General features: G+C 35.8%; 2 protein-coding genes across 5 annotated transcripts; one reads left to right on the forward strand and one right to left on the reverse strand.

The window, feature by feature from the left end:
• Nucleotides 1-327: 327 nt before the first annotated feature.
• Nucleotides 328-2766, forward strand: LOC107675523 (transmembrane protein 234-like). Of its 3 annotated transcripts, XM_016469913.1 has the most exons (6): nucleotides 328-545; nucleotides 720-876; nucleotides 1224-1375; nucleotides 1517-1583; nucleotides 2111-2203; nucleotides 2293-2766. In XM_016469913.1, exons 2-6 carry the CDS (start codon nucleotides 864-866, stop codon nucleotides 2412-2414), a joined length of 447 nt encoding a protein of 148 aa, XP_016325399.1. In that variant the 5' UTR covers nucleotides 328-545; nucleotides 720-863; the 3' UTR covers nucleotides 2415-2766. The 3 variants fall into 3 exon arrangements, with proteins under 3 accessions (XP_016325399.1, XP_016325398.1, XP_016325397.1); XM_016469912.1 differs by having other exon boundaries at nucleotides 328-876; XM_016469911.1 differs by lacking the exons at nucleotides 328-545; nucleotides 720-876 and having other exon boundaries at nucleotides 1086-1375.
• A 55-nt stretch (nucleotides 2767-2821) lies between these two features.
• On the reverse strand, nucleotides 2822-8778 carry LOC107675534 (doublecortin domain-containing protein 2-like). Of its 2 annotated transcripts, none has more exons than XM_016469924.1 (14): nucleotides 8677-8778; nucleotides 8298-8496; nucleotides 7232-7289; nucleotides 6471-6541; nucleotides 6225-6356; nucleotides 5958-6104; nucleotides 5291-5330; nucleotides 4909-4968; nucleotides 4582-4759; nucleotides 4365-4474; nucleotides 4014-4085; nucleotides 3771-3944; nucleotides 3420-3515; nucleotides 2822-3002 (listed from the first exon to the last, which is right to left on the reverse strand). In XM_016469924.1, exons 1-14 carry the CDS (start codon nucleotides 8756-8758, stop codon nucleotides 2925-2927), a joined length of 1497 nt encoding a protein of 498 aa, XP_016325410.1. In that variant the 5' UTR covers nucleotides 8759-8778; the 3' UTR covers nucleotides 2822-2924. The 2 variants fall into 2 exon arrangements, with proteins under 2 accessions (XP_016325410.1, XP_016325411.1); XM_016469925.1 differs by having other exon boundaries at nucleotides 8667-8767.
• Nucleotides 8779-11630: the final 2852 nt, after the last annotated feature.

The raw sequence follows: 11630 nt of genomic DNA on the forward strand, positions 1-11630 counted from the left end.
CTTCCTAAGGAAAGGATATGGACCAGAAGACATTGCAATTACTAAATGATATTTAGACAGACTTAAAGAAGTTCCAGATCTATACATGTGCTCTTATTATTTCAGTTATTTTGCCTTTAATGTAAATAAACATGTGCAAACAATATACTTGCTCTTGTGAATTTATTTTGATGTTAATTACATTGTGCGAGCTGTCTCTTTAATACCGCGTGGTTTACAAACATGTTGCTGCTGATTGGGCTGACATGTTTGACACACCCACCAAACACCGGAAAACGCATCTCACAGGAAACATGTCGTTCAAACCGGAAACCGTAGCAAAACGGTGCACATTGGTTTGAGCTTGAACTTGCCCCAGGTGTTCGGTGTTGAAAGCTTAAGCCTTAAGGAAATAAGTTAAATGAATATAACTACCTTATTTCCCCCACCATCTATACCAAAGTGGATTTTGTTTTCCAGTTAAAAGTGTCTCCTAATTTATATTTAAGTTAAAAATTATATAAACCTACTTTGCATCGATACATGCAGACGGAATTTCAGGAAATGTAATGTAACGTTAGCCTAATTTAGTATCTGCTTTACTCGGACCAATTTTATTAACGTCTACATTTTCAAAACTCTTCTTTTACATTTTGTTCTTGGTATGCGGATGTTTCGTGTTCCAATCAACGGAGCAAATGTCTTTTATTTTAAAATCTGTTAGCGTTTTTGAACTGCAGATCTTAAGCTACAATGGATAGACAAGAGCCGCTTGAAACGAAGGGCGGCCGTGTCGTTTTAACCAATCTTTCTGAGTTAGATATCAACAGGAAGAAGAAACTGGTCGTCAAAGGAAGCGCCAGATTACTTACGGAAGAATAGAAATGGTGTCAACAAGTAAGATCGCCGTGTATTTTTATTATTGAGTTTTTCCAAATGTTTTGGCAATGTCGTCTACAACTGTCTAACTAAACAAATAAATGAGTTCACCACCACACACAGTGTTAAAGATAAATTGTAGTCGTTGATAAAACTGCAAGGGATGCTTTGCTCGCGTGCCTGTGCAAACCAATAAGTTTAACGTTAAAAGCGAGACATTTTGGTGCTTTCTCGAAACTGTGTGTCGAGTAAATAATAATTATGTGATCAACTGATCTGCATAGTTTAATGTAGAAGGTCCATGTTGCGTTTAAAACAAAATTGTAATGTGTGTAATAGAAACGTCCTAATAATGTTCTCTGTAGGTGAAGTGTTTTGTCTTTTGTTGGTCGCGATCTTGTGGGGAGGCACAAACCCATTCCTGAAAAAAGGCACAGAGGGCATTGAAGGGGTTCAGAAAGACAATAAACTCCTCCAGTTTCTGGCTGAGATCAAATTCTTGTTTCTCAATATCAAGGTGTGTTTTATAATCCTTTTATGCTCATATAACAAGTACAACAAGTGCGTATGAGAATTTGTGTGTGTGTGTGTGTGTGTGTGTGTGTGTGTGTGTGTGTGTGTATATATAATTAATTTACCTATTTATTATTTAAAATAGTATTTGGTCCCATTCCTCTTGAACCAAAGTGGATCATTAGTGTTCTACTTCACTCTTGCTTCTACAGGTGAGAAGTTTATTGTCTCCACAAGTTTCTAGGTATTGACTGTCTGTTCTTAGTAGCATAGTATCGTACTACTATTTCTGCAGTATATATGAGGCTGAAGCTGGATTCAGTCTCATACAGTATATATAGTACATATACTGTGCACAATATTCACATTTTCTGTATGCATGGAATATCTGGATGACCTGTTACACTGTCCAAAATAGCAGTATAATTCAGAGAATACTGTAATACTATCCCACTGTGTGATGCACTGAACTGTTTAGAACCAGGCTGCTAAAAGATACAATTTTTGCACAAAGACAAACAATTTTCTAAGATGATATTGGTCGCAAATTCCTTTTAATTTAAACTGTAGGCAGCATATGCTTGCTGTTTAGTATGCAGTTAGTAAGCTGGTATTCCAAGCATAACCACTGTGCAGCCATGAAAAACATTTATTGCAAATATTAAGGCTTAAACTCGTTGGATGTACACACATATTAGCAAGCATTAGTGTTGCATTTTGAAGTGCTGTTTTTTTGTAGATCTGTCTCTGGCTGTTCCCATGGTGAACTCCCTCACATTTCTGTTCACGTTATTAATGGGTAAATTGCTTGGAGAAGAGTTTGGGGGAAAGAGTAAGTAGCTTCTGTGCTAACATCACTCTCTCTCTCTCTCTCTCTCAGTATAGCTACACAGGTCTTTGACTGTCTCTCTGCTCATGTAGGAGCTGTGCTGGGTATGTTACTCATCATGTCTGGAGTGACTGTGTGCGTGCTGAGTTCTGTCTCTGAGATGGACAGCGCAGGAGCCCACAACACAAGTGACCACTACATTCCACTGGACTAGGAGGTGAAGGAGGACTGTGGATCTGCTCCAGCCATGTGATCACACCTCACACACACAAACATATTCATCTGACACAATATCTGTGCTGCTCCATTTTCAGTATGTGCTGTGCATTTGTGCTAAGAGGTGGTGATGGATGACTTTATATCTGTACTTGAACCATGCTGGTGAAATCCAAATGTTTTGCACTTTAATTGCTACTGTGGAAAGAGTAACTTTTAAGTGTGTGGATTGTGGAACATACAAAATACTTGTATATATTGTATTATTAACTGATATTTATATGGATTCGTATTAATAATGTGAAAGTGCCCAGTGTTTAAATACTTTTATTTTAAATGTCTTTTACATTCAGAGGTATTATTTTGTTAAACATAAGAAATAAAAAAGTAAAAACATTTCTCAGTGAATCTCTGCATGCTGTAAGATCACTGTTATTTTGCAAGGGTACATTATTTTAAATGCTATTCATTCACCAAAGCAATCCCAATTTCATAGCGAACTCCATGTTCAGAGAATGTGTGTATCTTCAGCCTGAAGAGGTCGCTCAGCATCCCTGTCTGTCTGTTCCTCATGAAAAACCCCAGTCTGGTACACACACACATACACATACAGAGCAACAAAATGTGTTTAGATGGTTATTATTTACACAAAATTTACAATAATAGCTAAGTATTTAAGTCTGCCACATCTAATTTCCATTATCTGTGACAGTTCTGATAATGGACTATGAATTTAAAGGTACAAAGATGTCACAGATGCAGTTTCCTAAGGTACATAAGCTAAAAGGTACATATTAGTACCTTAAAGTACATTTTAGTACATATTAGTTCCTTTTGAAAGGGACACAACAGTGACAGTTTGGTACCTTTTTTGAGAGTATAATCATACAAGTCCTTTAATTTAAATGACCCTATATAAAGGGGAAAAAATGTCAATATACTACAGCATAATTTGCATATATGATTGAATGCATCAAATATATTGTTTAAAACTCAAACTGACAGGTTCTTGCTGTGTTACTTCACTTCGTAGGGAATGTTTAGAGACTTTGGGTGATGAAGATGATGAAGAAGATCTGGAATGCCGTGTGGGTGACTCCTAATATAAAAAGAAGAAAAAATCTCAAGGCTTTTTACTGTACATAGATGCAGGCCTGAAAAAAAATCTGCATGATTTGATAGTATAATATACAATAATACTATAACCATTATATATATACATAATATATATATATACAGTACATATACATAAACTTTAAGCGGATTCAATTCCATGTAAGCCTAAGTGAAAAACAAATAACATGTAAAAATGCAAAAAAAAAAAAAAAAGCCAGGTCAATGCTTGGTGTCTTACAACATGTTTGTTTGTATCATGCTGAGACTCTTTGCTGGACGTGTATCCCTGCTGTGCTTCTCTCTGTGAAGCTGACGTGTCCTCCCATGTCTCCCTCTCAGACACTACGAACTCTTTCTCTCTGCTCTCACTGGAGAGATCAGTTGATGGCCTGTGTAGTTCAGCTGAATTTCTCTTTAATACAACAAACAATTATTTCATGATCAAGTCATCATTACATATATGTGTATTTCACACACTCACATGATTTATGTTGGCTGTATCAAACTGGTTACTTTCAAGAAGATCCTCATCCTCCACAACTTCTGCTTCTCTCTGAAATTATAAACATTTTTATAGTAGACGAGATGAGATGAGACAAAAGAAGATTACACTCTAAAAAATGCTGGGTTAAATACAACCCAGTGCTGGGTAAAATATGGACAAACCCAGCAATTGGGCTGTTTTGACCCAGCGGTTGGGTTAAATGTTTAACCCAACCTTCTGGGTAGTAACCCAACCGCTGGGTCAAAACACCAATTGCTGGGTTTGTCCATATTTTACCCAGCACTGGGTTGTATTTAACCCAGCATTTTTTAGAGTGTAGAGGTGTACCTGATCAATGGGAAGCTCTACAGCTGTGTTTTCATCCTCTGCGACCTCCTCAGCACCTCGAACCTCCTCCCTCATCCTGCTCTTAGAGGCCTTAAACACACTGGGCTCATCTAACACAATTAAACAATATCACACAAGAAAGACTGCAACACTTTAATAATAAGTTACATTTTAGACACAGTATGGCATACTATTTTTGTATTTATTCAGGATTCACCTGTTGCGGCTCTAGGAGGGGGTCTGTTTGTGGGAGGGTGTCTGCGGACTCTCACAGGTCTGGCGTAGAAAACAGAGTTTTCCTCTCTTTCTCCTATCCTTCCTCTTCTCTTAACCGGCTGAGGGGAGCTCTCTCGCTCCACCTCATCTCCTGTGGACTTCACACGCCTGCCTTCCCTCTAAAGCAGACACCATTTACACAAGATGCTTACAGGATGATTGTGACAAGTTCAATAAAGTGGGTCAATGATCTGAAAGCTTTTTGTATTTAGTTGAACAATGATGGAAAAGCAATGGACACTGTGAGAAAAAAGTACTTGGTTTTTACCTCATGTGAATTCATTAGGGTGGAGTCACTGTGGCTGTCCTGGGGAAACATCTTTCTACTCTTGAGTTTGATCATCATGAGAGAATAATAAGGAACTTCAATAGAACAAATGTCTCATTGAAATTTATTTGTCTTGACATATTAAAAATAACTATGCAGTGGAGTCCATAAGTCTGAGACCTCATTCAAAATTCTGGGAGTAAAAATCTAATTTAGAACTGAAAATAAAATGTTGGATTTAAAGAAAAAAATACATTTTTGTAAACCTTTTCACTCAAATAAATGTACTACGTTTTAATGATTTGTCATGTTTTTAGTTACAAAAATAAATAATTTTCTCAGATATATTTCAACTCCACTGTATATTAATTGTAAATAGTACCTCAATTCTTCTCTGTAATCCTCTGTCTCCTGCATAATGTCTACAGTGAAGACAGACAGATCCTGTTTAACGGGGTTTTATTTATACTTACACTACCATTCAAACGTTTGGGGTCTGTAAGATTTTTTAATATTTCTGAAAGAAGTCTTTAATGCTCACCAAAGCTGCATTTATTTGCTACATAGTAAAAGTAATATTGCAAAATATTATTACAATTCAAAACAACTCTTTTCTATTTGAATATATTATACAATTTTATTTATTCCTGTGATGGCAAAGCTGAATTTTCAGCAGCGTTTACTCTATATTCTAGTACACTGTTTTGGTGCTCAAGAAACATTTCTTATTATTAACAATGATGAAAACATTTGTGCTGCGTAATATTTTCGTGGAAATTGGGATACATTTTTTTAGGATTCCTTTTTCAGATTCTTCTTTAATGAATAGAAAGTTCAAAATAAATTTCTATTTAAAATAGTTTCTATTTTGTAATATTTTAAATGTCTTTACTGTCACTTTTGATCAATTTAATTTTATTGCATTCTTGTTGAATAAAAGTAATAATTTCTTTAAAAAAAAAACACTTACAGACCTCAAACTTTTGAATGATAGTGTATGTGCATAATAATTACATTACCCAATTATCCCAATTATCTACCAACTTCACCTGTCTGCACTGTTGCCTGTTGCTTTGTCCAGCAGTATCTCCACATATGGAAGTTTCTTGAACCTCTCTGTTCCCACAGCTACATAGCTTTGGCCACTCCCCAGCTCCTCTGTGGAGGTCACTGTGAAGCCCTCCAGAGTACAAAGCCTGAGAGGTAAAAGGTGAAATGATTATGGAATGAAAACAACCTTAAACAGTGCCTGAGGATATAAATATGACATGCTTCATAAGTTCATTATAAAACAATCAGTATGTGTGACTAAATACCTGCGCACGGCTCCTGTGCGAAGCATGGCTTTTTCAGAAATGAGGCTCAGGATCTGCTCTAGATTTTTCTGCATGTGGCGGGGAATGATAAGACGCATGGCAGGACTGAGGATGTCTCCATTCCTAAATACACTATGTATGAGTGCGAAAAGAAGAATGAAGAATAAGTCTGGATATCTTGTGAAAGGATGAGAAAAAAACGGTTTAACAGAGGTAAAACTTTGAGTGTGCATTTAAAGTTCTCACTGTATGATGCAGGGCAGAGTGATGGCCTTCCTCCATTTTGCAGACACATTAGGCCTGACAAGTGCTTTAGCCTGTAATAAAAGTTGATTCTGGTTCTGATTAGTCAATCACAGCATTCTGAGGTCAAAATTTTCTCATATAATGACAGTTAAACTATATAATTGGCCGTTTGCTCAGGAAACTAATTTCCCACAAAGCTTGTGTCTCTCATATCACTTTGCGGCCACTTTATTGTCACATAATACAATAACTGGAAATCAATATTTCATGTCCATTTATTTACTTGCCAATTAGCTGTGTAATAAGCAGGTTAATGTGAAGCCAGTGATTTTCCATCAGCATAAATCAAGGTGCAGTGTGTGTGTTAACGCTGAGTCAGTCAACAGTGGTTTTAGCAGCTCTGTGTGCAGCATTAAGGGGTCAGGCACTGAAACATGCCCTAACAAGCTTTCTAATCTGATAACACAAACAGTGTGTCTCCCCTGGCCTTCTATTGTTGGAAAGGACAATAACACCCCTCACTCCCTATCCTCCTCTTTATAACACACTTCAGCTAAGCATCCACAGCAACATACAAACACAAACACAACATAACACCCCAGTAGACAGACAAACATGACACACTGACTCTATCTGGTATGATTTTTGATTCCTAAATTCAAACTTTAGAATACCATGACTTATAGGTTAATTGCACAGATCTGTTCAACTGAATAAAAAGTCACAAATAAACAGTAAGTATTGAACTCTCGCATGTATACCTGGGTCGGTTCCACAGCTCTGCACAGTGGACCTTTCTTCAGTCCTGAAGTCAGATAACTAAACATTTACAGAAAAGACAAGCTAAATATGATGCATCTTTTAGCCATCATCCCAATATTAAGCCTGCTGAACCAGAAACAATAAATCTACAATCTAATTTCAAGATGCCTGATCATAAATTCTTTCCAATTTCCCACAAAGTTAAATAAGCACCTCTCTAAAGGGTCATTTTCTATAAGAAGGGATTTTCGTTTGCATTTACATTCATTAATTTGCATTTACATTAAATAAACTGTTATGTAATTAAAATTATACAAAACACTTAATGCCCACATTTAGAAAGATAGGATAAGTATACTTCTCAAGCAAAACAGTTCATAAAGAAAGGTTTTTTAAAGGTTTAAAGGATAAAACATAAATAATGCATATATACTGTTCAAAATGTGAGCTGAGGGGAACTGACTTTATACTAAAAATAACTGAGACCAATTGGATACAAAAATTTCATAATGAGTAGTACCATTTCTTTGTAGATGCCACGTGATTCAGTGTTATTTTAGTATTATTTATATACTGTTATAATATTTAACAATATTTTGAAAAATGAATATATTAGTTATTAATTATATATTTTCAGAATTGTAGTAGTTTTCTTAGTCATTTTAATTTTAGCTTTAGTAATTTTTATTAGTATTGGATTTTTTTTTTTTTTAGCTTTTTAGCTAAAATTTAGATTTTGGTAATTATAGTACTACAACTTCTTCATTTCATCATATTTATTTCAGTTATCTGCCATTTCCAATTTGTTTTCATTTAGTTTTTTAACGTTAAAATTTTTCATCTAATACTAATATTTTATTTCAGTTTCTGAAAACAATTTTCAATTTCAGTTTTAGTTAACAATAACAACACAATGATATTTATCGTAATTCATACAATGTTAAGTGTGGCTGAAGTGTCCAAACATAGGGACCACTGATTCTCAGCATCTAGTTCAGACCATTGAACACTGATGGAAAGTATTATTATTTAGATTATTCTCATTATGAATGAATTGACACTTACTCTAGTTTCTTAAAGCGCTCAAACCCTGCGGCCACATACTGTGCCCCTTGCTGTAGGTCACTAAGGTCTGTGACCCGATGACCGTAGTGTGGCGTATAAAGAGTTCGAACAGCTAATGGAGCTCCGATACTGAGAGTGATGTCATTAAGAAATGCATCCATGGTGGAGATTTGCCTCTGGTTTACCACAAATCTCCTTCCTGATCCAGAAAGACATTCATGTAGAGACATATATTAAAAAAACACACACACAGAAAGTTTCATTTCAGACAAATGCATGTTTTTGAGAGTGCTGTGAAAATGATACATGTTGTACATCACTGCAGTGACATTTTTAAGCACTGTGTGTACAACAAACAACCCACCAAACCTGTTCTAACCTGAAAAGAAGGGGTCTCCATTTCTGTAGACCTTCACACTCTTGACTGGAGGCAGGTGACTAGTGACACCAGTGGATGCCATGACCCAAAATTAGCCACATTAACACACACCTGTTAAATAAACACAAACTGAGAGCAACTCCTACACAGGATAACTTACTTATGCCATCATATTTAACCATAAATGTGTTAATTAATAACACTGGAAATGTACAAATCCGAACCTTTATTCACACCTTAAACGCACAAAAACTCACAAATTGATTCACGTACAGCTCAGAGAAGCATTCACATGTTTATGCAAACCCACACACACACTCGCAAAATACTTACAGAGAAAGCCTGTTATCCAGTTGATCACCTGGAGAAAAACCCTAAGTTCATCTGGTCTGTTATTTGTGCTGATTATTTTTTCAGTGTTTATTTCTAATATTAAAGCACTGAGTGTGAGACACTCAAACACCTCATCCAGACTCCCTCCCTCTCGCACACACACTGGAGTGTTTCCTGGTTGCCATGGCAGCATTACTAACTATGGCGGCGGCCTTTGTGGGATTGTACAATCAGCAACAACAAGACGGAGACGCTGAGGGAGGAGAAGAGGGTTCGAGAGAGGGCAGCAGAAATACTTAAAATTATAAATGACATAATCTAGAAGATTTTAAAATTAATCACTTTATTCTACCTAGAAGTAGGTTCTGAAAATCCGACATTCAGAACGGAAATTTGAAGGGGTTTGTTTGTAGAGGTTGTTCGTGGTTTTAGTGAATTATGCCCCTTATCATCACCCACAGACAACAGAAACATTTAAACACAGGGACGTAAAGAACCTGTGGAGTGATAAAGAAGAAAAACAGCCTCCTGTTTACCATTTGCAATAAATATAAATCAGCTAGTCACAAATTCTGTATGACACTGTTTAGTCAAAAGCTTTGTTTTTTTATCTTTAAAGTTTTTCTTTATTATTCTAATGTAACTGAACAGGGATTCCTGTAATTCGGTTATAATTATTATATACTATTTTGTGGGTTGTATGTTGTCAAGTTGAATTCATTTTAGTTGTATAGCTCTTCACAATTGTTTCAAAGCAGCCTTACAGAGGTTTATAATCAGAGCTGGGTAGTAACTGATTACATGTAATCTGGATTACATCATTAGATTCCAAAAATTAAGTACTTGTAATTAGATTAAATTGCATTTTAAACTACTCCAAATCAGACTACATGTAAATTTTTATTGATTACATGATTACATATTATTCAATTAATGGCAATAAATTATGTTCATATATATATTCATAATTTTCCTTTCTAAAATAGCCTACTGCTACAGTCAGAAATTCTTCTAGTTTTGCGGACATTCACAGAAAGACCAGACACTAGCCAGGTGGATATAATTACCGTACACAGAAATTTGAGAGGCCACACAGCATTTGACCACTGGATTTACAACAATCATTTCAGTTTTAAGAAGTGATTTCTTAGCATTTCAACATTACATCAACTACTGATGAACATGTATTACTTTGTCTTTGGAAGGTTTTTGTCTTTCAAACACATTAAAATGCACAAATTCACGTTATTTCTTATTTACATGTAATGTGCCTAATGCAGGGATTCCAAAACTTTTTTTGTCAGCCGAACCTCTTTAACCTTATATATTTACTTGAAGTACCCCTGAGATTTTAAAATAAACATTTTAATACTTAACATTTGCATGTTCACGGTTCTCTGATGTTGGGTAATGGTCACATGACATGCAGGTATACAAATAATATATATATTGTTTTAAATAAAAAGTTTTATTTTGATTGATGTTATTTTAATTTTACATCGTTATGATTTAATTATTTGCTTTTCATTAAACTCACAAATCCCTTGCAGTTCCTTTACGAACCCGTTTGAGAAACCTTGACATAATGTAATGTTTAATTCACTTCATTTTGTCAAAAACAACAAATGGAATATACTTTCTTTTCCTTTGCATTTTTAGATTGATATGGTACAAGATGATCCTATTTAAATCAATGTGATAAACAAGTTAGGTCAAAATAATCTAAAAGAAATCAAAAAGTAGTCTGATTATATTACCTAAAATGTGTAATGTAACGGATTACATTAGAAACGACTAAAACACATCTGTTCCATCTTTATTTGACCCTCTAGCTCTAGCACTTTCTATTCTATTTTAATTCTACTTTATCTATTATCTTTTTTATATAAAAAAACTAACACTAGCTTTCTGTTTTTTTTTCTATTCTATCTACTTGTTTTTCTTTGTGTGTGTGTGTGTGTAATGTATATATATATATATATATATATAAATAAAATAAAAAAACTTGCTACGTGTTCTGCGTTAGGTTAACCGAGACTTGTCATTTGCACTTACATATTGTTGCTCTTTTGTTAGTTTTGATTGTTTATATTGTCCCTGTGACGAGAGGGGCGGGGCCGAGAGCCGTGGGAACGGAGCGAGGCCGGTGGAGTAAATGCTAATGCGCGACACCTGCGCCACTCACCGGTCTCGAGTCTCACGGAGGAGCTCCGGAAGGATAAAAGTAGGAGTGACAACAGTGAAAGACGAGAGAGGACCAGGCCTGGAGTTTATTTTGTGTTTTGGTTTTGTTTGTGCGCGCCGCCGGTTCCCGCCTCCTTCTTCCCGAACTACAAACGTTGCTACGCAACGTGACGCGTTGGATAAAAGCGTCCGCTAAATGACTAAATGTAAATGATTACGTTACTAACTACAATGTTTGTCATGTAATTTGGAATCAGTAACGGATTACAGTTTGTACGTAATCTACCCAGCTCTGTTTATAATACCTTAATATCTTCAGACGTTGTAGTCGGATTTAGCGGATTCGACCTGGGCGATAATATAGTTTAGCAGGGTCGGCACCAGAGCGCACAAAGTGAGGGGGCAGGCACAATTTTTTTTTTTGGGGGGGGGGGTGG

This window comes from Sinocyclocheilus anshuiensis, unplaced genomic scaffold, assembly GCF_001515605.1.
Source record: "Sinocyclocheilus anshuiensis isolate Anshui unplaced genomic scaffold, SAMN03320099.WGS_v1.1 scaffold1097, whole genome shotgun sequence".
NCBI lineage: Eukaryota > Metazoa > Chordata > Actinopteri > Cypriniformes > Cyprinidae > Sinocyclocheilus > Sinocyclocheilus anshuiensis.